The sequence below is a fragment of the Manihot esculenta genome, chromosome 9 (assembly GCF_001659605.2).
Source record: "Manihot esculenta cultivar AM560-2 chromosome 9, M.esculenta_v8, whole genome shotgun sequence".
NCBI classification, from domain to species: Eukaryota; Viridiplantae; Streptophyta; class Magnoliopsida; order Malpighiales; family Euphorbiaceae; genus Manihot; species Manihot esculenta.
In genome coordinates this window covers 4,760,704-4,784,632 of record NC_035169.2, presented here as the reverse complement: position 1 = coordinate 4,784,632, position 23,929 = coordinate 4,760,704, and the positions used below count along the sequence as shown (strand labels likewise).

The window sequence follows — 23,929 nt, the reverse complement described above, 5'->3', positions numbered from 1 at the left end:
TTTTAATTTAAATTTTATATTAAAATTAAATATATTTTACATTTATTTTATATAATAATATTATTTTAAATAAATTTTTATTATATAAAATATTATATATAAATAATATATATTAAAGTATTTCGCTGAATATTTATATTTAATATTATAAATTATATATATATTTTTTATATTTAAAAAAAATTATTTTCTATTAATAATATTTTAAATAAAATACAATATTATATAATTTAAATTATAATTTTTTATATTTTAAATTTTTATTAATATCTATGTTATTATATAAAAATAATATAAAAAGGTAAATAACAAAATTAGTAAAAAATAATATTATTGTAATAAAAATATGCCTTTAAATATTAGTTTATTATTCAAATAAAATTTTACAGATTATATTGTAATTTAGTATTAACTTATTTTTTTAGTTATAATATAATAAATTAAAAATATTTAATTTTATAAATATTGATGACCGTTGGGCTTACAACGTTTGAGGGCAAGGGCAGGCCAGAATGCTGGTTCAAAACTTATAGACCTCACCCAAATGAAACGGCCTCACACTGCGAATCCTAATCCGGTAACATGAAGCAGGCTGGACAGGCCACAGGCGCGATCCCATCTGAAAGAAGTTTAGTCTAATGACGTAATAAGAGGTAGGAGAGGAGGCCAAGTTACCACTTACTCCTGTCCGCATGCGAGCCGAAGAAAATTAAATGACTGTCTGGCGTGGAGAGGGGTTCTGACACCTCCGTATGTATGGATATGAGTGATAAAGACAAAGCGTTTAGACGTCATAACGAAAGGAAAAGAGATAAAAGAGAAAGAAATGTTTTCTTCTCTATCAAAGTTTACACAACTATTGTAAATTTTATTTTCTAGATTTCAAAACATTAATTGACGCCATTTGTGGGAACAAACTATATTTTTTCATCACTAGAATTTCGTTCTTATAATACCCATTGAAATTCACGTGACAAATCACAACAAAAATCACACTAATAACACTAGTATTTTAAAATTTAATTGAAATATTTTAACCTTAATATAATCTAATCTCTCTATATTATTGAAAATAATATACTATTATCACTAATCGGTTCGGTTTGATTTTTTCAATTTTTTTTTATCAAAATCGAACTGAATTGAAATAATTTAAAATTTTAAAATTAAAAATTAAACTGAATCGAAATAAATAAAAAATCAAACTGAATTTTTAAATTAATTAAATTCAGTCAATTTTTTCAATTTAAACTGAATATTAATAACCCTGATCCAAACACGGCCAGATAGAACCCCTGTTCATCTCAAGCATCAAGGGACTAAGCCCACCGTGAACGATGTCTAACCAACAATAAAAATTTTCGGTTATAATTACAACTAAGTTAAAAATATTTGATTTTATTATACAAAAATTAAAAATTTACCAATAATTGTTAATTCACGAATTTCAATTTTCTCATTCAATAAGCATAAACTTAATTAGAAATAATGAAACTCAAATGGACAAAAAAGTTAAAATCCTTTTACGTATTATCAGTTTTAGTTAATTTTTTCAATTGTATTAATTTGTTTAATAATTTTAATATTTTAATTAATTTGACAAACCCCATATTCATAAAATAATAATAACTGAATAATCTAATATTTTTATTTTAAAATAAAATAATCTAATATTGTAATATAGTCAAGACATATACAATTACAACTTACGAAACGATAAGTACTTGTAAAATAATATTCTTATCAATTTATAAATAATTTCTCAAATTGATAAAAAAATATAAAAATTAAGAATTGACTAATGTTAATAAAATAGGTAAATATAAGTATTATGTGATTAAGTGATTAAAAATATATTATTAAAAATATATTATTCACCGGAGTAGGAGGGATAATGTTTGGTTTAAATTAAAAAAAATCTATCAAATTAAATTAATTTAGAAATTCAATTAAATTTTTTATTTTTTTCTATTCGGTTCGATTTAATTTTTATTTTTAAAGATTTTGATTATTTTAATTCTGTTTGATTTTGGTAAGTAAAAAATTAATAATACCGAACTGATTAGTGAGAATAATTTGTTTGATTTTGATAAGTAAAAAATTAATAATACTGAACTGATTAGTGAGCAAATATATATTATTTTTTATAATATGAGAAGATTATACTATAATTAAAGTTAAAATATTTTAATTGAATTTTAAAATATTAAAAATAAAAATAAAATGTAAAAACTAAAAATCACATAAGAAAGATCAATCGATTAAATTAAACTGAATATAATTGAATGAAATCGATTTCAATTTAAATCGATTTCTGTCTAAAATCGAGTCGATTTAATTTTTACAAATATAAAAATTTTATTTTTAATTTATTTAATTTAATTCAATTTTAAATTAAATCGATCGAATTTTAAATTGTACGTTTGAATATTTAAATACAAAAATTTTTACAAAAAATAAATTTTTTTCTTAAAACGACATTACACTTTAAATTATTTATTTACTTAAATTTTATATAAAATTACAAAATCAATATTAAAACCTATTAATTAAAATTAATATGTATCTAATTAAATATAAAGTATTTTATGATGATATTTTCTTATATTATAAAAAAAACATTATACATAAAAAATTAGCTCACATAGTAATAATATTTAATTTCATTTTATTGTTGAATGTTATTAATATTTTTATTGAGTATTTTTCCTACAATTTAGAATTTGCTTTGTTTGTTGAAATTTGGGAAGGGAGGAAAAAAAAGTACATCAAGAAATTTTATTTTATTTTTTCACAAATAATTTGGGTGTAATTATCAAACTTCGGGTGAAGAGACTATTTAAATTAATGATAATTTAATATTTTTTTAAAATGGAGATAAAAGTGAAATTTTTTAAATTTATTTAGATATATTTATTATAATATTAATGTTAATGATAATTTAATATTAAAATTAAAGTTAAACTAATTTTAATAATTTGTATTTTTTAATTATTTTAAAATTATTATTTATTTTTTTAATACTATAATAAATTATTAATAAAGGAAGAAACTTTATTTTTCTTTTCCAATCCTTTTATATCCAAACAAACCATTAAGTTTAATTAAAAAAACAGTTAAAAATTTACAACGGTAGATCAGTTGCCAGCTCAATTTCTCCAAGTCAACCACAAAATTTTTCACTCCTCATGTTCCCGCACGTGCATAGAAACGCGATGCAATCACCGACAATCCCAAGATCCTCACCTCCCTCAGTGGCATATTGGTAAATAAGTAAATATCCGCCTCCTAACAGAGCGAGTATAGAACTTTATTTACTTTCCGAGTGTAACGCTAATCGCGGACTCCATAACTAGTTGTTTGGATTCTGTCGGCTACAAGCAAAAACTGAAAAGGACTGGTTAAGAGCAGAAGGAAATGGAAAAAGTACCCAATCATAATTTGCCACATCAGAAAAAGCCAAAAATCCTTTATCCGACGTGGGAATATCTAAATTTCTGTATCCATAACTTACACTTCAATTTCCATCTATTTACACTTTATGCAGCTTTTTCTTTTCCTTGAAAATTAGTGTAATTATATATAAAATGAAAAAATATTTTCTCCATTTCATACTCTTATATTCACATAAATTTAAAAAATATACTATTAAATAATAAATACCCTTATTTATAAATATTAAAATAATTGATTATAATTTTTTAATTGAAATGAAATTCAATTTTTATATATAAAATAAATATTAATTAAAAATATTTTATTCCGTTAGTAAATTAATCCAGAATAATATAAGTAAATGTAATAAATTAATAAAAAAAACTACCTTCTAAGAAAGTGGCAGATGTATGAAAAATGAGAGTAAAAATATAATTAAGAAAATGGAGTAATGGGACAAAGAGTGTGGATCTAGGAGCGGTCCATCTCTGTTTCTCTCTCTCCCTCTCTAGTGTCGGTGAGAGTGACTGTTAAGCTTCTCACAGTTGTTGCGTATTCTTTGGTTGGCTTCAAAATCTTCAACGATGGCTACATTTCTCCCATACTTCAATTAAAGTTTGTGATTTAGTGGGTTTCGTTCTGCAACTAGGTGCTTTAATGAGGTCTTCAGATTTGTAGCTTTCTTAGACTGTGATTTGAGCTGAGAATCGGACCAGAATCTGTGTTCATTGGTTAAGGGGCTGCAATGGATATTGATGGAGATTCAACAGGGGTTAGTTCATACAAAAACTTTCTAGTTTCTTATTTAGATTTGATGTTACGTTTTGTCGTTATTGTTTTTTAATCTGAATTTTGAATCACGTCAGTCTTATTTGCTGTCGATTTTCATATGGTTCCTCCCAATTGGATTGAAAAGATTTGATCCTTTTTCTCCTTTTTGAATTCCTGAAACGACGAGGAATATGAGACGATGGAGTTTCGATTACTTTTCTTTCAGAATGTCCATGTTTGCCCACAGGTTTCTAGATCTAAATTTGATTAGATGTTGTTTTAGCTTTTGATGCTGTTTGGCTTGCTTATAAGCTATTACATTTGCGGATTTGAAGGGCTGAGCTTATAATTAGTTTTAGAAACCTGTTTGCTTCATTTCATTTAATTGAATTATGTTTTTCCATGATGTAATTTGGATTGAAAGTGTAGTTTTCTATGAAGAAACTTTTTTTTGGACCCCTTTAAGCATTAGATTGCCTTGATCTTTATATCTGGAGCTGAGGATATTGGTTTTATGTTGAAATCCTGCATTTACTTCGCTGTTAGGAGAGTGCAAAGAATTTGAATAGAGTTGCATTTTGAAATCCCTTTTGACTTTGGAGTTGTTTTGCTTGTTGTTCAGACCAAAAATGTAAAACAAACTACAACCCAGGTCTGCCAGATCTGTAGTGATGATATCGGCTTGACTGTGGATGGAGAACCCTTTGTCGCTTGCCATGTATGTGCATTTCCTGTTTGCCGTCCATGTTACGAGTACGAGAGGAAGGATGGTAATCAGTCTTGTCCTCAATGCAAAACCAAATACAAGAGGCATAAAGGTTAGTAGAGCCGCCATAGTTGCTCCGTTTGCATTTATGCAATGAAAGGTATTGAGTGATGGGTACATTTTGTTCGTTCATCATCATCAGGTAGCCCTCCAATTCGCGGGGAGGAAGTTGACGATGCTGACTTTAGTGATGTGGAGAATAAGTCGAATCATTATGCTTCAGGGATTCATGAAGAGAAGCAAAAGATAGAGCATATGCTGGGTTGGGATGCAAGCTCTGGCCGGAAAGAATATATTGCTCCTATAAACTATGATAAAGAGGTTTCTCTTAATCATATTCCTTATCTGGCTGGGAGACACTCGGTAGGTCATAGGATTATCTATCACTATCTTCAATTTTTTCTTATAGTTTCTTATTGATTGTAAATTTTGATATTATGTTTGTTTCAGGTTTCTGGGGACTTGTCAGCTGCATCTCCTGAGCGTTTCTCAATGGCTTCTCCTGAAAGTGGCAGTAGAGGTAATAGTCTATTCTGTATCACTTATTTTACATGTTCTCTTGTTGATCCTTTCTTTATATTGGTTCAAATTTAGATGTCATTACTTGATTTGTTTGCAGTTAATATTAGAGTTGGAGATACAGCAAGGGATTCTGGCTTGTCAGGGTTTGGTAATGTTGCCTGGAAAGAGAGGATTGATGGTTGGAAGATGAAGCCAGAGAAGACTCCTGCTCCAATGAGCGTCAGTAATGCACCATCTGAAGGTAGGGGTGGTGGAGATTTTGATGCCAGCACCGATGTGCTCATGGATGATTCTTTATTGTAAGTTCCTCAATGAAGTACAGTGCATAATTGTTCCTCCTATGCATACTGTTTTTGAATTGTCTTCCTAACTGCATTCAAACTAAATTTCTGTGAAACATTAGGATTCTCACTTAACAAGAAAACCTATAAGCGATAGAAAAAGAATACTATGTTGGGACTTGGGAAAATAAGGTATCCATGTGATTTTCCAGCTAAATTTTATATGTTCATGATTGTGCATCAGCCCAAGAATGTCTACTTGAATATTCTTGTTGGATTCACAATATTCCAATTCTTATAATCAGTTGATCTAATATAGAATCTTTTTTTCTGGAGACTCCTGAATTAATTGTGTTTTATATGCAAAGTTGTAGATGCATTTAATTCTCTAGTACAGGTCTCTTGTATCAGAAATTCAAAATTGTCAGAAAGTCATGTCTGTTTGTTTATTAACAGAAGCAATACACATAATTTACTCAACTTAGGCCTTTGAGCATGTATTCCAGAGGAGCTCTGCTTTTAATTGCCTTCTTGCTTGTGTTCAAAATTCAGACAGTTTATATCAGTTGCAGACTTAGTAGCATCTCGATAACTTCTGTTTCTCATTGTAACACAGGAATGATGAAACCCGCCAACCTCTCTCAAGGAAGGTTTCTATTCCTTCCTCTAGGATTAACCCTTACAGGATGGTTATCGTTTTGCGGCTTGTTATTCTTAGTATTTTTTTGCATTACCGTATAACAAATCCGGTGAGAGATGCCTATGCTTTGTGGTTAATATCTGTTATCTGTGAGATATGGTTTGCAATATCGTGGATATTGGATCAGTTTCCCAAATGGCTTCCTGTGAATCGTGAGACATATCTTGATAGGCTGGCTCTCAGGTATATTTATCCTTTGCCTATGAACTGCATTAAACGTTTTCACGTTTGGACAAAATCCTCAAAAGACTTGATTGATCTTTGGTGCCTTACAGATATGAGAAAGAAGGAGAGCCATCTCAGTTGGCTGCTGTTGACATTTTTGTCAGTACAGTGGACCCTTTAAAGGAACCTCCACTTGTCACAGCCAATACAGTCCTCTCCATTCTTGCAGTTGACTACCCAGTTGACAAAGTCTCTTGTTATGTTTCTGATGATGGAGCTGCTATGTTGACATTTGAAGCCCTGGCTGAAACATCTGAATTTGCTAGAAAATGGGTTCCTTTCTGCAAGAAATACAACATTGAACCACGAGCTCCAGAATGGTACTTTGCACAGAAGATTGACTACTTAAAAGATAAGGTTCAACCATCATTTGTCAAAGACCGTAGATCTATGAAGGTAGGGCATTAAGGTTTATATTAATGATTTTAATTATCCTTATAAATATTATGTTTCTTACTGCAAATAAATTGTTGCAGAGAGAATATGAAGAATTTAAAGTTCGTATCAACGGGCTTGTTGCGAAGGCACAGAAGGTTCCTGATGAAGGATGGGTGATGCAAGATGGTACACCGTGGCCCGGAAATAACACCAGAGATCATCCAGGGATGATCCAGGTTTGTCCATACGAAATTCAATTATAGTGTCCTCCTCAGCAAGATTTATAGTAATTATTCCATGCGTAGGGTAGTAGTGCTTATGTGCAATCGAGAATGTTTTCTTACGAGTCACATAAATGTTAAAATGACAAAACAAAGAATTTGTAAAATCACATAACTGGTGAATGATGCCACTTGTAGTATCTTAGTTTGTATCACTTCCATTTATCTCTTGTTATTTGACAGTCTGTCTTATTGGCTGGTGGTATTTGTGTCTCATGGTAGAACTGGATTAGGTAGCTAGCTTTGTACCAAATTAATTCTTCTTATGGTTAGTGCTTTTTTGTTGCATTATGATTTGCAGGTTTTCCTAGGCCACAGTGGAGGATTCGACAGCGAGGGGAATGAGCTTCCACGACTAGTATATGTATCTCGTGAGAAGCGTCCTGGTTTTCAGCATCACAAAAAGGCTGGTGCCATGAATGCACTTGTAAGTAATCAGCAGTTCCTGTGGCTCTAACTAGAATGTTATTGGCATTAACTATCAGTTTGTCTCCCATATAGGTGCGTGTTTCAGCAGTTCTTACCAATGGGCCCTTCTTGTTAAATCTTGATTGTGATCATTACATAAACAACAGCAGGGCATTGAGAGAAGCTATGTGCTTTCTAATGGATCCTAATCTAGGAAGATCAGTTTGTTATGTCCAGTTTCCCCAAAGATTTGATGGGATTGATAGGAATGATCGATACGCCAACCGTAACACTGTTTTCTTTGATGTAAGTTCTAATGGCAGTATTTGGTTTAAATTTTTTCCTTGTTTTTCATTTAAATAAAATATGTATAGTCAAAACTGTTCATTATAGTCACATGCATGATGTTTAATTGCATGTTTATCTGTCTTATTAGTTCTTTGTTTAAATCTCATGTGATATTAGATAAATCTAAGAGGGTTGGACGGCATCCAAGGTCCTGTATATGTGGGTACAGGTTGCGTATTCAATAGAACAGCATTGTATGGCTATGAACCTCCTCTCAAGCCTAAGCATAAGAAACTAGGAGTGCTCTCTTCGTGCTTTGGTGGATCCCGAAAGAAGAGTAGAAGCTCAGGAAAAAATAAGCATAGCAAGAAAAAATCAAGCAAGAACTTTGACCCTACCGTGCCCGTGTTCAATTTGGAAGATATAGAAGAAGGGGTTGAAGGTAAGCATATGTAATTTGTTGTTTACACTATCTGTTGTACTCTGGCATGGATATTTTTCCTAATGCTTTAGTACAATGTTTTCCAACTAAAATGATCCAATAAACTTTAAATTTATTCATAAGATACTTAATGTTGAACTTATTTAGTTATTTATTTTTTTCTTTTTTTAATAAGGAATTTCCTATTTCTCTTAAAACTTTGCAATATTATTATTATGATGTTGTTAAGGAACTTATTGTGGGTAGTACCTATTGATACATTGAGAAAAATTGTCTGTTGATGGGCATCTAAGTTCAGCCACTTCCATGTCCCCAGAAACAAAGGGATATGGAGATGCTGTTGCAATACAAAATCAAAGGTGAAATTAGCATTTATAATTTCTATTTTGGGTTAAAAAAGGATAGAAGTATGGAGTGCTGCTCTGTGGGTTATTCCTGCTGTTTCCTTGTAGTCAAGATACCAATTTTTCTTTGATTGTTTTTAACAGGTGCTGGATTTGATGATGAGAAGTCACTGCTCATGTCACAAATGACACTTGAAAAAAGATTTGGTCAATCAGCTGTATTTGTAGCTTCAACGCTAATGGAGAATGGTGGTGTTCCTGAGTCTGCCACTCCAGAAGCTCTCCTCAAAGAAGCCATTCATGTCATTAGCTGTGGATATGAGGACAAGACAGACTGGGGAAGTGAAGTATGTTAATGCCTTGTTTCCTTTTTTATGTCAATGGTTCTACTTTGCTGATTTCTTTTTCTGCTCTATAAATTTAGGCAACACTATTGACATTGGAAGTGGAAATAAGCAATTGATGAGATTTCTAATGCTAAGAGCCAAATTCTTTCAAGACTAAAGAATTAAGGATTGTATTATTATTATTTTTAGAAAAACATTCACTGCTTTCACCAAATCTCTTTTATCTCATTTAATGTTTCACTGATGAATCTTTTTTTTTTGGTCAATTACAAGTCATGCCGCATTGCAATTGTAGCTTGCGTAGGGAGTATCAAGTCCATAGTTCCTAACAAATGAATTGATGTTTTCTTGTGCAGATAGGATGGATATACGGTTCTGTTACAGAAGATATTCTTACAGGATTCAAGATGCATGCTCGTGGTTGGAGATCAATCTATTGCATGCCACACCTTGCTGCCTTTAAAGGTTCTGCACCTATCAACCTTTCAGATCGTCTAAATCAAGTGCTTCGGTGGGCTTTAGGTTCAGTTGAGATTCTTTTTAGCCGTCACTGCCCCATATGGTATGGCTACGGTGGAAGACTAAAATGGCTTGAGAGATTTGCTTATGTCAATACCACAATTTATCCCGTCACGTCCATTCCTCTTCTTGCCTATTGTACATTACCAGCTGTCTGTCTTCTTACTGGAAAGTTCATTATCCCACAGGTATAATAATTGCTGCCTTGGGGAGGATCATCAATTTTCATTCTCATAAACATCATTTAGGTGGTAGGAGGAAACTCTTGATAGAATAATAAATCTCAAATAGTACCCTTTTTTTTGGATTTCTTTTAGCAAATGTGGTTATAATATCTACATATTTTGTGGTACTGCAGATCAGTAACATTGCCAGTATCTGGTTCATATCACTCTTTCTTTCAATCTTTGCTACTGGTATTCTGGAAATGAGATGGAGCGGCGTCGGAATTGACGAGTGGTGGAGAAATGAACAATTCTGGGTTATTGGAGGTGTGTCAGCTCACCTTTTTGCTGTTTTCCAAGGTCTGCTGAAAGTCCTTGCTGGAATAGATACCAATTTTACTGTCACATCCAAAGCATCTGATGAAGATGGAGATTTTGCTGAGCTTTATTTGTTCAAATGGACCACCCTACTCATCCCACCAACCACTCTCCTTATAATTAATCTGGTTGGAGTAGTTGCTGGAATTTCATATGCCATTAACAGTGGCTATCAATCTTGGGGTCCACTCTTTGGCAAGCTATTCTTTGCTTTCTGGGTGATTATTCATCTGTATCCCTTCCTTAAGGGTTTGATGGGACGGCAGAACCGGACACCTACAATTGTTGTTGTATGGTCAATTCTCCTTGCCTCTATCTTCTCCTTACTCTGGGTTCGCATTGATCCTTTTACAACTCGGGTGACTGGCCCGGACGTTGAGCAGTGTGGAATCAACTGCTAGTGTATAATGCAGCTGCAAAACAGAAAAATGTCATCACCTGCAGGAATAAAGGTTTTGGATATGCTTTCTGATAACCTCAGCTGGAAGAATTTGAAGGGATAAGCTTTTAGCTTTGCATTGTGTGAGTCTGGCAATTAATTGTTTCATAAGTAAAGAATTATTTATTCTTTTTGTCCCTTAACTTAAATATTTTGTTTTTTGACATAAATTAATTAGTTTGTTAATTCAATTTTCAATTCAATGATATCAAAGTGATTGGCTTTTGATGATACTCTTCACTTTTTGAGAAAAAACAAAGATCATTGCATGTTACTAATGCCTATAATGGTGAGTGAAATTCCTGCTTTAGAGGTTTCTTTTGATTGATCAGTAAGAATTTAATTTATATCTACTTGTAGTTGCTAGGTCAAAAACACCTCAAATATTTGATAACTTTACGCAGATCTTTATTGAGCAACTTTATGATTATGGAAATGGAACTAGTTTATGAGACATACAGAATAGAGGATCTGTCAATTTAATTGTGATTCTAGACTTTAGAAGTCAATATAAAGCTCATACTTGCATGTTTCAGCAAGAGCCAAACTGAGTGCTTAGAAGGGAAAGCAAGTTTCAGAGTGTTCAAGCTTGGCAGAATTATAACTTCCAAGCTTTGCACTTGCTATCTGAGCTTAGGTTCATCTGTGATCCAAATAGGGCATTAGTTAGTGGACAAGAGTCATCCTTGGCTACACTAATAAAGTTAACCTTTTCTTCTATATCTATATTGTATGGTTGATAGAATTACATTCAAATTCCTTCCCGACACCTTCCAAGGAAAATCCCAAATTAGATTTCAATTTGAGAGTTAGCATGAGCTTGTTCATATTGTTATGCACCTTTCAAATAGGAATTCATTTTCTAAAAGATGTTGGCTTTCATGTTTTGATGGATCTTGGAGCTCCTTTTGCTGATCTATGTTGTGTTGAAGGGATATCAATATGATCCGATCGCTTGCATAATGCACCTGATAGGAATGTGTTTTGGTGGGTCTCAAAAATCTATTTATTGATTTATGTTATGTTGAAAGAATAGTCATATAATCCGATTGATTGCATAATGCACGGGGTAGCAATTAAACTAGGGAAAGTATACAGAAAAGATACTAACTTGTTGAAACTGTTAAGCGAGAATGCTTTCCAAGAAAATGAGGGAGTGTGCAAGAATACATGATGATTAATTGCTATAAGAAACTGGCAACGGTAATAATTCAAAAATCCTTGCAAGTTGAACGTCAACTTAAAAAAGGTTTAGCTTTTGAAAAAGCAACAATCAACTTAATGTAAAAGTTTCAATTTGCTTTTACAGCAAATGGTTCTATAACCCCTTTTGTTGTAATGCTGTTCTGCTTCTTTTTAGTTAGTGTGGAGCTAGTGGGAGATCTAGCATGTGATTTTTTTTCCCTTTTGTGGTTCCTGAAATTATGCCAGAGTTACCCACTAGCTCTCAGGTGGCTCCAAAGTAACCTCACATGCAAATTCTCAAGTGTTAAAGATGAAAAAGATTGAATGAATAGTTTAGCTTTCTACATCATGAGATTGGCATTTAACCATTGGACTGCTAGGTTAATAATTGACCGACCCAACATTTATGCTTAGAGGAGGTCAAAGTAAAATTAACCATTTAAATTTTTATTAAAAATTTAATGGCTTAAATCTGTTAATTTATTAAAAACAGATTAAAAATAATTATTTAGTCTATACCTTATACAATAGAAAAATTTATTAGTTAATTTTTAAAATTTAAAAAATATAATAAAATTTCATTGACATTTTAAAAAATTATATTAATTAATCCTTTATTAATTTTAATTATTAAATATTATAAAAAAATTTAAAATATTTTTGATTTAAAAGAATTAATTAATAGATAATTTTATAAAATTAAGAAAACGATTAATGAATTTTTATATTATAAAAAATAAAAAATAAAATATTTAATGGATAGAATTAAAGAATGACTAATTATTAAAGTTTTTAATATTTAAATAATATTTTAATGTAATTTTTGAAATAAAAAAACTAATTAATTAGTTTTTTCATAAATTTATTCAACGTGATTCCACTTAAAAACTAAAATTTTATATTTGCAGATAATTAAGGAGAGTGGTTGGGGTGAGTATTGGATCCATTTGATTCTGAATAAAAATTAGATTTTGAGTATTTATAAAAATCAAATTAAATTGATTTTAAGTAAAATTCAATTTAAATCGAATCAGTATAATTTAATTCAGTTGGATTTTATGTGTTAAATTTTTTAATTAAATTTTATTTTTTATATATTATTTTTAATATTTTAAAATTTAATTAAAAGTATTTTAATTGATATTTTATATTATAAAAAATAATATATTATTATTCGGTTTAATTTTACTTGATTAATTTGTTTATTAAAATCGAATTAAATTGAATTAATTAAAATTTTTTAAAATAAAAATTAAACTGAATTTAATTAAAATTTTAAATTAATTTAATTTAATTAATTTTTTAAATTTAATTAATTTTTTTAATTAAGATAAAGCTACAGAACATAACCCAGTCTAGCTGAAAAACAGAGGTGAGACTTGATAAAAATACACAATCAGGATTATGCTAAAATGACTAGCCTTTGACACTATCAATGTACTGCTTGCTTCTAGCCCTAAAAATATATGATATGAAGATGATTATCACAGCACTCAAACTACATAGAAATATGAACTCAATGTGGGATAATATTTCCAGACCTGTTCCACCATGCAGCACCAATTTATATTCTTAAAAACAAATTCATGATGCCTTGATAATACTTGATCTATGATCATTTTCACTTTTTTGCCTCTTCTGTAGCCGGCTTTGCCTCTTCTGCTGGCGGCAGCGGCGGCGGCGCAGTAGGAATTCCACCATCAATACAACTTCTGCACCTTCTTTCTATCCATCCTTCTATGTCATGCTCCCCATTGCTGCCAAAATGCCTTCCACCACACAACCGAGCAATAATCCCTGCAATAACACCGACTATAGTTATCACAGCTAGTACAACCACCAGTTTTTCAATGGAACGATGTGAATAGCGACTTGGGTCCGCCACTGCTGGTGGTGCCTCCATTACTGCCGGCAACTGGTTATGTAGACTTGTCCCTGAGAACCCCATCAAGAAATAGGTACTGTGTAGTAAAAAGAGCAATGCAAAAGGAGGAACTCAGGCTAAAATTTGTGAGAGTGAAGTAGTAGACTAGCTACCTATGCAGCATGAGGAAATGGGATTGAGAAGAAAATGAAGGTGTAAATAATCTTTGAGAAAATTACAGTGATATTTTAATATATTTTTAAAAATTAAATAATAATTTTTTTATATTGTAAAAAATTAGAAATTAAATAGTAAATTTAAGAACAAAATTATTTATTATTAAAAAAATAGTGATTAAAAATTACAGATTTTGCTAAATTTTTAAGAGATTATACTAAATTACCCTTTTTTTATATCAATATAAACTTCAAAGGGCACAGCTTCTACCATGTCAGTACTGTGAAATGTGAATCTTTGAATTTCACAAGTGGAAATCTTTTGATTTCTCTTCCCAATTTGTCCTTACCCATATCACATGCTTAGGTTTACTGTGCTACCCCCAAGAAGAACCCCACTGTAATTTTTTTTTCCTTTTTTAATTTTTTTTTTTTACCATTTTTGAAACTTCCCCACTTTGTCCTTAGTCATTTGCCAGCATCTTGTCTCTTAGAAATGTGAGAATTTTAGGTTAAACTTTGTCTGTGCACCAGTTGGCTATTTTGTCAATTTGTAAACTGTTTATTGATGGGTGTAAATCACCCAGATGACTCACCAAACCTAGAGCCCCTTTCACAGTGACCCTTCAACGAGTTAAAGAAGCCCTGCCCTCCCCTGCCTTGATACAGACCATGACCATATGGTAAATACAGATTAAAAAAATTTATCTATAGAATTTTTTATGAGTCTTATTCTAATTTTATGTTACTAGTTTATCTAGACTCAGCGAAATAATTTCACGAAATAAACACTTTTAATATATACCGGAAAACCATCACCTTGTGTAAAAGAAAGAGAGCAATTCAGCAGAAGCAAGCCAGGAACGGCACCGTTTTTTCTATGGCATGTTCATAACATAAGGGACAAGAGAAAAGAAGGCTTTCGCCCATTGAAAAATGCTGCACCGTAGACCCAAACCCAACAGAGCCGGGCAGCCGAAAGAGATACCGAAAGACATAAATGCCCTTCAATTAAACCACAACCACAAAATTACCCTCCAAATTGGCATTGTGCGGGAAAGTTTTAGTTCAAAATAATGTGTTTTATTTATGACTTGGCGTCAAGGCCCAAATGTTTAGATAAATTTACGTTTATGTCTAAAACTTTGTGTGAAGTAAAAATCAGAATTTTTTTTTTAGGTATAATTTAATCAAAATGCTGAAATTTTATTTTAATAAATTACATTTAAATAAGGTCAAAAGGCAAAATATAAATCACTAAAAATATATATCCATCAAAGAAAGAATCGTATAAGCTAATTAAATCAAATTTCAAGTTCAAAATCCAAAACCAATCCAAACTCAATATTTAAATTCAATTTACAATAAAAAAGACTACAAAACCAAGCATTGCAGAGCTCACAGCCAACACCACTGATCTATTGACTAATAAAGACACAGCACCAAAGTAACTGCACCGTTACTGATAGTTGCATCGTATCATTGATAAATAGAGGGCAACCGAAAGGACAGAAGAGAACTTGCATACAATAAAGGAAAGTCATATTCTCATAAACAATAGAAAATAAAGCAACTCAAAAAATCAAAGCATAGAAGGAAAAAAGCACTACAGAGCTCAACCATTCTCGCTAAAGAAAGTGTAAATCATTGGACATATCAGTACAATCCTAGAGTTTTTAACGATATCAACAAAGATACTACTTCTCACCGGCGAAATAGAGTTGCTAGCTCTCATTCAAATCCAAATAATCTTCATGTCGAACAACAAAAACTGTAAAAAGAAAAAGAAACAAATAACAAATTAAAAAGAAATGTCGCTGGTCGTTTCTTATGCAGGAAAATCAAAGAGGACGGAAACGCCCTGATAAAAGAAAATCAAAGAGGACGGAGATGGCCTTGCTTAAAGGCAAGAAAAAAACAAAGCAACTAAAAGAAAAATAAAAGAGAAACCGAAATAAAAAAATAGAAAAAGTCGAAAAAGATCTCAAAACAGACAAGCGAAGCTGAGTACCTCCTTTCTCTTTTTCTCACAACGTTGAATTGAAAAATTATAATAATATTTTCTAAATTTTTATTTTTATCAATAAAAAATAGTTGATTAATTTAAATTTTATGTTTAAAAAGTAAATATATTTTATATAATATTTATAGTTAACCCTATTACATATCATGTATTATATTTTTATTTAAAAAATTTGTTTTTATAAATGAACATAAATAGAGCATTATTTTTATAATAAATATAGAAGGATATTTTTTATAAAAATAAAATAATTTTTTTAAAAAAATTATAAACACTTGATCCTATCACTTCATGGGAAAGCATGGAGGAGTTGAAAATGCTGGGAATATTGAATATGTAATTAAATTCACTATGCCAATTGTGAGAATGTGGATTTTCTTCTACTTCCTTTATCTTTCTTTTGGTCTCTAATCATGAGCAATATTACTATCATCCCCACCCCAGCCCTATCTTGATTGGTTTCATGTGAATTTGTAGTGCAAAAAGAGATTGACTCAATCATAAAATTTTATATATTTATATTATAAATCCATATAGATTTGGTCTAGATAAATTTTTTCGGTCTATAAATTAGTCACATTTATGTTGAACCAAAACCTCAAAAATCGCTACATCATCGTACTTGATGAATTTAAGCTTAACCAAACTACTTAATACATTGTTTAGCAACTATTTTTAAGATAATGTTTGGTGTTTTAATTTAATCAAAATCTTAATTTTTAAAGAACAAATGGTGAATTATAAAAATTTTATTTTAACTTACAACTAATTATTCTCGAAATAACTAATGACTACTAAAATAATTAGAATATTTACTATTTAGTATCTGAATGTTGGCTTTATTAATAGATCAAACTCAATTTTGAAAAATCAATAAAAAAATTTTATTTTTTCTCTTTATTGATAAAATAATCATTTTATGAAATTTCTTTTATTTCTGTGGTTAAAAATATATCAAAATATCAAATTATTTCCTTTTTCTTTTTCGATTCTTTTTTTTCTCTTTTTTCTTCTCTAATTCTTTTTCATCGTCTTCTGTTAATTTATAGAATAAGTCTTCCTTTTCTTCTTCTTCGAGTCTTTCTTTTCTTTTTCTTTTATTCTTTTTTTTCTTTTTCAGTTAATTTTTGAAATAAGTATTCTTTTTCAGTTAATTTTATATTTGACATATTTTAATTATAAAAAATAAAAATAATAAAGCTTTCTTATGAAATTTTAAAGTGCTCTTCTAGCAATCAACCATAATGTTAAATGGGCTATAACTATAATAACGGTTATCTGCATTTTAGTGTCAACCCTTAAGCTCAAGGATGTATCTGTCTATATGAACAAGCTTAGCCCAACAGACAAATCCTAACACCATTTTCTTTACTATTTGATCTTAAAATAATTAGAATTTATTATTTTAAATTAAATAAAAAATAAATGTAAAAATTATTTTATTTAGTTTTAATATGTGACATGGTGCAATTAGTCTTGAATTTTACGATAAATTTAAACGGATCTTAATTTTTATTGTCAACGTCCGATAAAGACCACAATAACTTTTCAAAAAAGAAATTTCGAGACGCACGATTTTTGAAAGTGTGACGAGAGCTGTAAATCTATCACAAAGTTTTATTCACAAAGTTTTATATGAAAATTCAATCGTTTAGAGATCAGTTTTATATTTTAATTATTTTTTTAAATATTTTAAATATTTTTATAATTTTACATATTAAAATTTTATTTTTATTATAAATAATATTCATTAATTATTTTAAACTTTACTTTTGAATTGAAGTTTTTGTCTTTTAATTTATTTTTTCTCTTACTTCGTTTTAATCAAACGATATTAGTAAAAATTATTGACGAAGTTTAAATAGTAATTTATGATTTTATCTTGGATATGAAAATAAACAAAAATTTATTTTATAAAATTTAAAAATAAAAATCATCCCTGGATAGAATTTTAATAAGATATTTTATATATTTTTTTAAAAATCAATTCTCATTTTATGTGAAGATGAGAGAAAAATATGAAACAAGTGCTCAACTATCTAGAATAAAATAACTTATTTTACTTTTCAAAATTTATTTTATAATAAAAATATTTTATTAAAATTAAAAATTATTCATACTTATTAAATAAAAATAATTTTTTAAAATTTTTGTTGTTGTTTTATTTTATATTATCATTATAATAATATCAACCTTTTATCATTCTAAATAAATAATTTTAAATAATTACTCAATTTTAAGCAACAAACATATAATGCAATTTTAATTATATATAGAAATATTTTTTTATATTTAAAAATAGTTAAATTTTTTCATAAAAATAAAATAATGATAAATTTTAAAAATTTTCCTATATTATTTAAATTCTGAAAACCCAAAAAAATAATTTTTCATTTTTTTATTTAAAACACTAAGACATATGAACATAAAAATCTATTTCTAATTATTTAAAGAATTATTTAAAAAAAATTGCCCAAATTTTTCTATGAGTTAACAAATCCTTTACTTCATAAAAATTTAATTAAAATATTCATGTTTTTATGTTAAAATTACATTTCCATTTCATTATTTCAATAATAATTGAAATCAAATTAAAATATTTGCAAAAGAAATTACAATTTAGAAGTAGATTGCAGAATTATTAGTAAATTACAGCAATTAAAATTATTAATTTAAATTTAAAATAATAAAAAGTCTGTATAATTTTAAAAAATAGGGGGTTTTTAATTAGGCGAAAAAATAAAAGAAAGAAATGGGGAATTAGGGGCGACTTCTGCAACGACTCTTTCTGGGAACTTTCGATTCCACGCTTCTATATACGCGGACTTCAAAGATAAGAAATCCAGGGAAAGCTTTTGGACATTCAATTCCCTGAATCTCGCATCAAATCCTGGAAAAACCCTGTTCTGATTCTTTCTAATTATATACAAAAGTCTCTCTTTTTTCTTCTCTGCATTTTGTTTTTGTTGAGTTTTCATTTGACCATTTGATTACTCGTTCTGGTGTGGGATTTGGAATCCAAGATTTCAAATTATGGGAACACCGCAATTCCCTGACCTTGGTAAACATTGCACAAGAGAAGATTGCAAGCAGATCGATTTCCTCCCTTTCACTTGCGACCGCTGCCTTCAGGTGCCCTTCTATTCTCTCTCACGTCTGATTTATCATATGGGTTTCGGTTAATTTCTTCGTTGAAGTTGAATTTATTCTTTTCTTGGGATTGGGTCTGATTTGGAAGAAATGAAGTTGAACCATTTGGGGTAGTTGAGATCTTTGATTTTATGAGACCCAGGATGAAGAAATTCAGGTTATGAATGACATTTTTTTTCCCAATTGTAGATAGATGGATATCTGGATGTTATTTGTATCTTTCAAAGACGCTGAGCCCTATCACATGATTAAACAAGAAAGAGGCTCTTTCTGAAACTTGGTTTAGTAATTAATGGATTATACCATTGTATCTTATACTAGCAAATGTTTGTTCTTTTGATGGAATCTATTTGAAGCTGAAACTTGCGAAGGTATTTTGGTGCAATTAAAGCAATTCTGTGGGAAAAAGAAATTTGTAGTGATTATCCAACTTGATTTTCCTATAAGCTCTTTCTGTTGATGCTAATGATTGAAGAAAGGTGAATGATTAGTTTTGCACATATACTTCTGGAATTTTTAGGATTGCCAAATCCCTTGCGCTTCCAAAATTACTGATCATGTTTATGATGTCATTAAATTAGTATGATGATACTATTTAGTTGATTATTAAAGTATAAGAGGATAAATTATTGGCAGATTTGGTTTGTTCTTGTCTTATGAACATCTCCAAGCATGTAGTTGTAAATATATTCATGTTTATATCATATATCTTGGATTGTATTTATATCATATATCTTGGATTGTTAATCTTCTGCTGTTTGTAATGTTCTATACAACTTGTTGGCTTGTGCTTCTGCTAACTATATACGTGCCACACTTTTACTAGGTATTTTGTTTGGAGCACCGAAGCTATGCTAAACACGGTTGCCCAAAAGCTGATAGACAGGATGTTACTGTTGTGATCTGTCCACTATGTGCCAAAGGGGTTCGTCTTAATCCTGATGAGGACCCAAACATATCGTGGGAAACTCATGTAAATACTGAATGTGATCCATCAAATTATGAGAAAGTCACTAAGAAGAGAAAATGCCCTGTTCGTGGTTGTAGGGAGGTGCTTACATTCTCAAACACCATCAAATGCAGGGATTGCACCATAGACCATTGCTTGAAGCACCGATTTGGACCTGACCACGATTGTCCTGGACCAAAGAAACTTGAGGCAGGTTTTCAATTTCTGAGTCTTCTGAATAGAAGTAGGAAGGAAGAATCAAAGCCCAACAAAACTCCAGCTGCATCTTCAACAAAGTGGGCCTCAGCCTTCCGCAATGCAGCTTCAACCGTTCGAGCCTCAGCTGAAGCAGGTGTTGCAAAATTGAGTACTGAGATTAGCCAAGCTTGGCAGACTGCAAAGAGCCCCGCAGGCCCGAGCAGCAGTAATGGTAGGGATGCAATTGGGCTAGAGGAAGAATGTCCACAATGTGGTGCAAGGTTTTCTTCGGTTATGGTTCTGGTGGAGCATGTGCAGAAGGTGCACGAAAGGAGTGCGAATCAATCTCGTGTCTTGAAGTTGCCTGTAGACGTGTGCCCCAAATGTAGTAAAGGCTTCCGTGATCCTGTGGCACTTGTTGAGCATGTTGAGAGGGATCATGGAGGTACTTCAAAAGCTTAGAAAGTTTTGGCCATCAAGCTGCAAAATTCACTTCCAGATTACTTGTATTACAAATTTTTAATCATTGCTTGCTTTCATCTATTTGAGGCTGTGGAAGTAAACAGCTTTTTGAGCATTGAATCAATATGTAGTGCTGGAAACTGAAACTTTCAATTCAAACTGTTTATATGAAAAGTATAAATTGATTACAGTCAAATGAAATCTTGTTTCTTTATTTGTCTGGGTGCCTTTTTTTTTTTTTAACTTGATCGTTGACAGGATAAAAAAGGTAAGGGGTGATTGAAATCCAATTGAACCCTATCAAATGCAGCTAAACAATTAAATTATGGAGATTGGTGTTGTAATATTTAAGGAAAATTTACTATTGAGTCTCTATGGTACAGAAAAATTCGTTAATTGGTGATTTGATTTTGAAAACTACATGAAATTATTTTTGATGTTTTAAAAAATTTACTAATTATTGATTTTAACCATTAAGAGATGAAAAGGCTAACTAATTGGTCTCTCAGTTTTGCGAAATTACTCTCTCCATATTACTGAATCTGATGTAGAATGATTGTTACTGAATCTGCATTTCCTTTCTATTATCTCTAGCAAGAAGATGATGTGGAAAGTGCCAATAGCAGATAAAAATTTGTGCTCTTTCAACCTGATCGTCCATCGAAAAGTTGCAGGCAACCTTCAGACAGAACCCAAGAGCTAGTAGAATCTGCTTTTGAGATTTCTCCACATGGATGAAAATTGATCATAACTCATAAGCTGCTTTGTTTTGCTTGTATTTCTTGTTAATTATGAATAGATACTTGAGTACTTAGCATTATTAAAGTCCCTTAAACAGCCAGCTGTTCCTTTGTATTCATCTGTTTCAGTGTGGCTAATGATGATTATTCCTTTAATTATTTATGGAGTTTGCTTTAAGGTATGTCCTCTTCTACCATTTTTTTTTAATCTTTCTTTGTGGCCTGCATTACTTAATGTCCCCAAGTTCTTAATCTAAACAAATGGCGGCTTTGAGCAAGTTGACTCATCCTCCCCTTTTCTCGAGAATACTATCTAACTTTTCGAATTTTTAAAAAATTCACACGAACTAGTTAATTTTATGAAAATTCAGACACTTAATAATAATTTATCCTAAACTAATGGATTGGGCAGCTTTACAGAGAAGAAATTAGCTAAAGCTATTGATTTTGCATCCAAAGGAAATGAACAAACCGATACATCTGTTCAATGATAGGGTAATTCTTACATGCATTTAGATATGTATACTCTGTTTTATGAATAAATTACGGTAAATCCGACATTAAAATTTAAGTTAATAGAATTTCATTAAATGGTTGATAAAATATAAATACAAATTTTCTTAATCCTCACCCGTCAATGGCTTTTTTTTTTTCTTTTTTTTTTCTTTTTAAAAAAAAGCAATGATATCATTGATAACAAAAGAATGATATTGATTGTGGATTTGCAAGCTCCCACAATTAGAACAAAATTAATATGTAATCCATTGATATTGCACTTATTTAGGGGTTTCACTTCCCATTTTTGCAATTATTTACAATTTTGTTTTTTAATTTTATAATTATTTACTTTTTTTTATTTTTTAACAAAATGCATATTTGTACGTATGTATTTCAGTATTTTTATTTATAGACATTTTAATTTTAATCATAATCTAATAAATAGTTAAATTTTAAAAGATATTATTTTTAAATACCTAAACTTTAAATATATATATACTTTCAAGCATAAATTTAAAAAATTACAATAATAAATTTAAAAAATTATTTTTAAATACAGTTTTAAAATTATAAATTTAACAAAATTATGTTTAAAAATAACTTTTTCTTTTCAAATATTTAATAGAGAATAGTATCTGTATAAATGTATAAATATATATTTAGCCTTTCTATTTTTGTCTCTTTATTTCTCTCTTTTACATTTATTTCTCCATTTTTCTCTTCAATATTTGTATATCTCTTTCCATCTCTTTCATTTTTTTTTTTCCATCTCTATCCCCTCCTCTCTCCCTTATTTCTCTTTATCTCCGTCTCGCAATAATGGATTAGGGAGCAGCTAAAGGTATTCAATTTTTTTTGTTTTTTTTTTAAATAAAAATTAAAAATTAAGTAGAACCTAAAATTTTTCAAATTTATTCAAATATACTTATTATCAGACTAGATATGTGAGTGCAGAAGTATTCAACTTTGAAATTTTAATTTTTAAGGGAATAAGTTAAATGTGAATTATTTTTAATATACTACTACTTTAATATCTTATTTAAAAAAAAAACTGAAGAACTAAAAAATGTAATGAGTTCAAATTAAATAAATAATAAATTAGAATTATATTTTTACTAAATATAATTTTTAAGAGTGTGCGGCATTGAGTTTCAGAACTCAAAAAGTATTTTTTTTAAAGCACTATTTTAAATATCGTTGAAAAAAGTAATTTTAAAAAAATAATTTTATTATTTTAATATTTTTATAACTAAATTTAAGAATAATTTAAATTATTTTTAATATTTCTAAATAATAATTTTAAAATATATTTTTTCAGCGATTGCTCTAATGATAATGTTAAACAGTATTTAAGTAGAAAGAAAAATCATGAATATTATTTCTAGCTATGAATATGATAAGAATAATTGTTATTTGCATAATTCATGCTTGTAGTGTTAGGGCATGTTCATTTTCAGAAAAAAAAAAAAAAATGGAGTTGTTTTCTTGAAAATTTTTCTAGGAAAACTGGAAATTAGGGTTTTGTATTCACATGTGTTAATTTTCTATATTGAGAACTGTAAAACCAGTTTTCTAGTTTTTTAACATTTAACTGGATTTTGAAAAATAATTTTAAGATATTTTTCATTGTTTACCTTTGTAATAATAATTTTATTTTCTAATTATCTTTCGAAGAAAAACAATTTCTATTTTATAAAAAAATATATTATAATATTTTTATAACTAAAATTAAATACTTAGTTTAAAAATATTTAAAGAATAATTATATTATTACAAAATAAATTATTAATGCATTGTAAAAAAATTGAAAATAAAACTAATTAAGTTTTAAATAATTTTTTAATAATTTATTTTTTAATTATGAAAGCTATAAGTATTTTTTATTATTTTGAAATTGAAAACAATTTTTTATTATTAATATGTGAATGTATTTTCTTTATTTTAACTTATTTTTTTATACAAAATGAAAACTATAATTTTTTTGAAAATGAAAAAT

General features: G+C 29.5%; 3 protein-coding genes across 4 annotated transcripts; 2 read left to right on the top strand and 1 right to left on the bottom strand.

The window, feature by feature from the left end:
* The first annotated feature begins 3,882 nt into the window (after positions 1–3,882).
* LOC110622902 (cellulose synthase A catalytic subunit 3 [UDP-forming]) lies at positions 3,883–10,919 on the top strand. The gene is made up of 14 exons (XM_021767622.2): positions 3,883–4,207; positions 4,829–5,024; positions 5,115–5,335; positions 5,423–5,492; positions 5,592–5,793; positions 6,392–6,658; positions 6,751–7,096; positions 7,177–7,314; positions 7,661–7,786; positions 7,861–8,073; positions 8,233–8,497; positions 8,986–9,188; positions 9,545–9,895; positions 10,066–10,919. Exons 1-14 carry the CDS (start codon positions 4,181–4,183, stop codon positions 10,648–10,650), a joined length of 3,210 nt encoding a protein of 1,069 aa, XP_021623314.1. The 5' UTR covers positions 3,883–4,180; the 3' UTR covers positions 10,651–10,919.
* Positions 10,920–13,258: 2,339 nt separating this feature from the next.
* LOC110622904 lies at positions 13,259–13,940 on the bottom strand. Its single transcript, XM_021767623.2, has one exon. It carries the CDS (start codon positions 13,819–13,821, stop codon positions 13,495–13,497), a length of 327 nt encoding a protein of 108 aa, XP_021623315.1. The 5' UTR covers positions 13,822–13,940; the 3' UTR covers positions 13,259–13,494.
* Positions 13,941–18,680: 4,740 nt separating this feature from the next.
* Positions 18,681–20,909, top strand: LOC110622056 (zinc finger AN1 and C2H2 domain-containing stress-associated protein 16). 2 transcript variants are annotated; one of them, XR_006351875.1, is made up of 2 exons: positions 18,681–19,565; positions 19,913–20,054. XR_006351875.1 is itself a non-coding variant. In XM_021766409.2 (2 exons), the coding sequence occupies exons 1-2, from the start codon at positions 18,970–18,972 to the stop codon at positions 20,693–20,695; spliced, it is 882 nt and encodes a 293-aa protein (XP_021622101.1). In that variant the 5' UTR covers positions 18,685–18,969; the 3' UTR covers positions 20,696–20,909. The 2 variants fall into 2 exon arrangements, 1 of the variants encoding a protein (XP_021622101.1); XM_021766409.2 differs by having other exon boundaries at positions 18,685–19,068; positions 19,913–20,909.
* The last annotated feature ends 3,020 nt before the right edge of the window (positions 20,910–23,929 follow it).

What these genes read in the sequence shown, in the direction of transcription:
- LOC110622902 (XM_021767622.2), top strand. Translation starts at nt 4,181, where the DNA reads ATGGATATTGATGGAGATTCAACAGGG. An exon ending in GTAACACTGTTTTCTTTGAT is followed by an intron (nt 8,074 to 8,232) that starts GTAAGTTCTAAT and finishes ATGTGATATTAG; the next exon opens with ATAAATCTAAGAGGGTTGGA. An exon ending in GAAAGTTCATTATCCCACAG is followed by an intron (nt 9,896 to 10,065) that starts GTATAATAATTG and finishes GTGGTACTGCAG; the next exon opens with ATCAGTAACATTGCCAGTAT.
- LOC110622904 (XM_021767623.2), bottom strand. Translation starts at nt 13,821, where the DNA reads ATGGGGTTCTCAGGGACAAGTCTACATAACCAGTTGCCGGCAGTAATG.
- LOC110622056 (XM_021766409.2), top strand. Translation starts at nt 18,970, where the DNA reads ATGGGAACACCGCAATTCCCTGACCTTGGTAAACATTGCACAAGAGAA. An exon ending in CTTGCGACCGCTGCCTTCAG is followed by an intron (nt 19,069 to 19,912) that starts GTGCCCTTCTAT and finishes CACTTTTACTAG; the next exon opens with GTATTTTGTTTGGAGCACCG.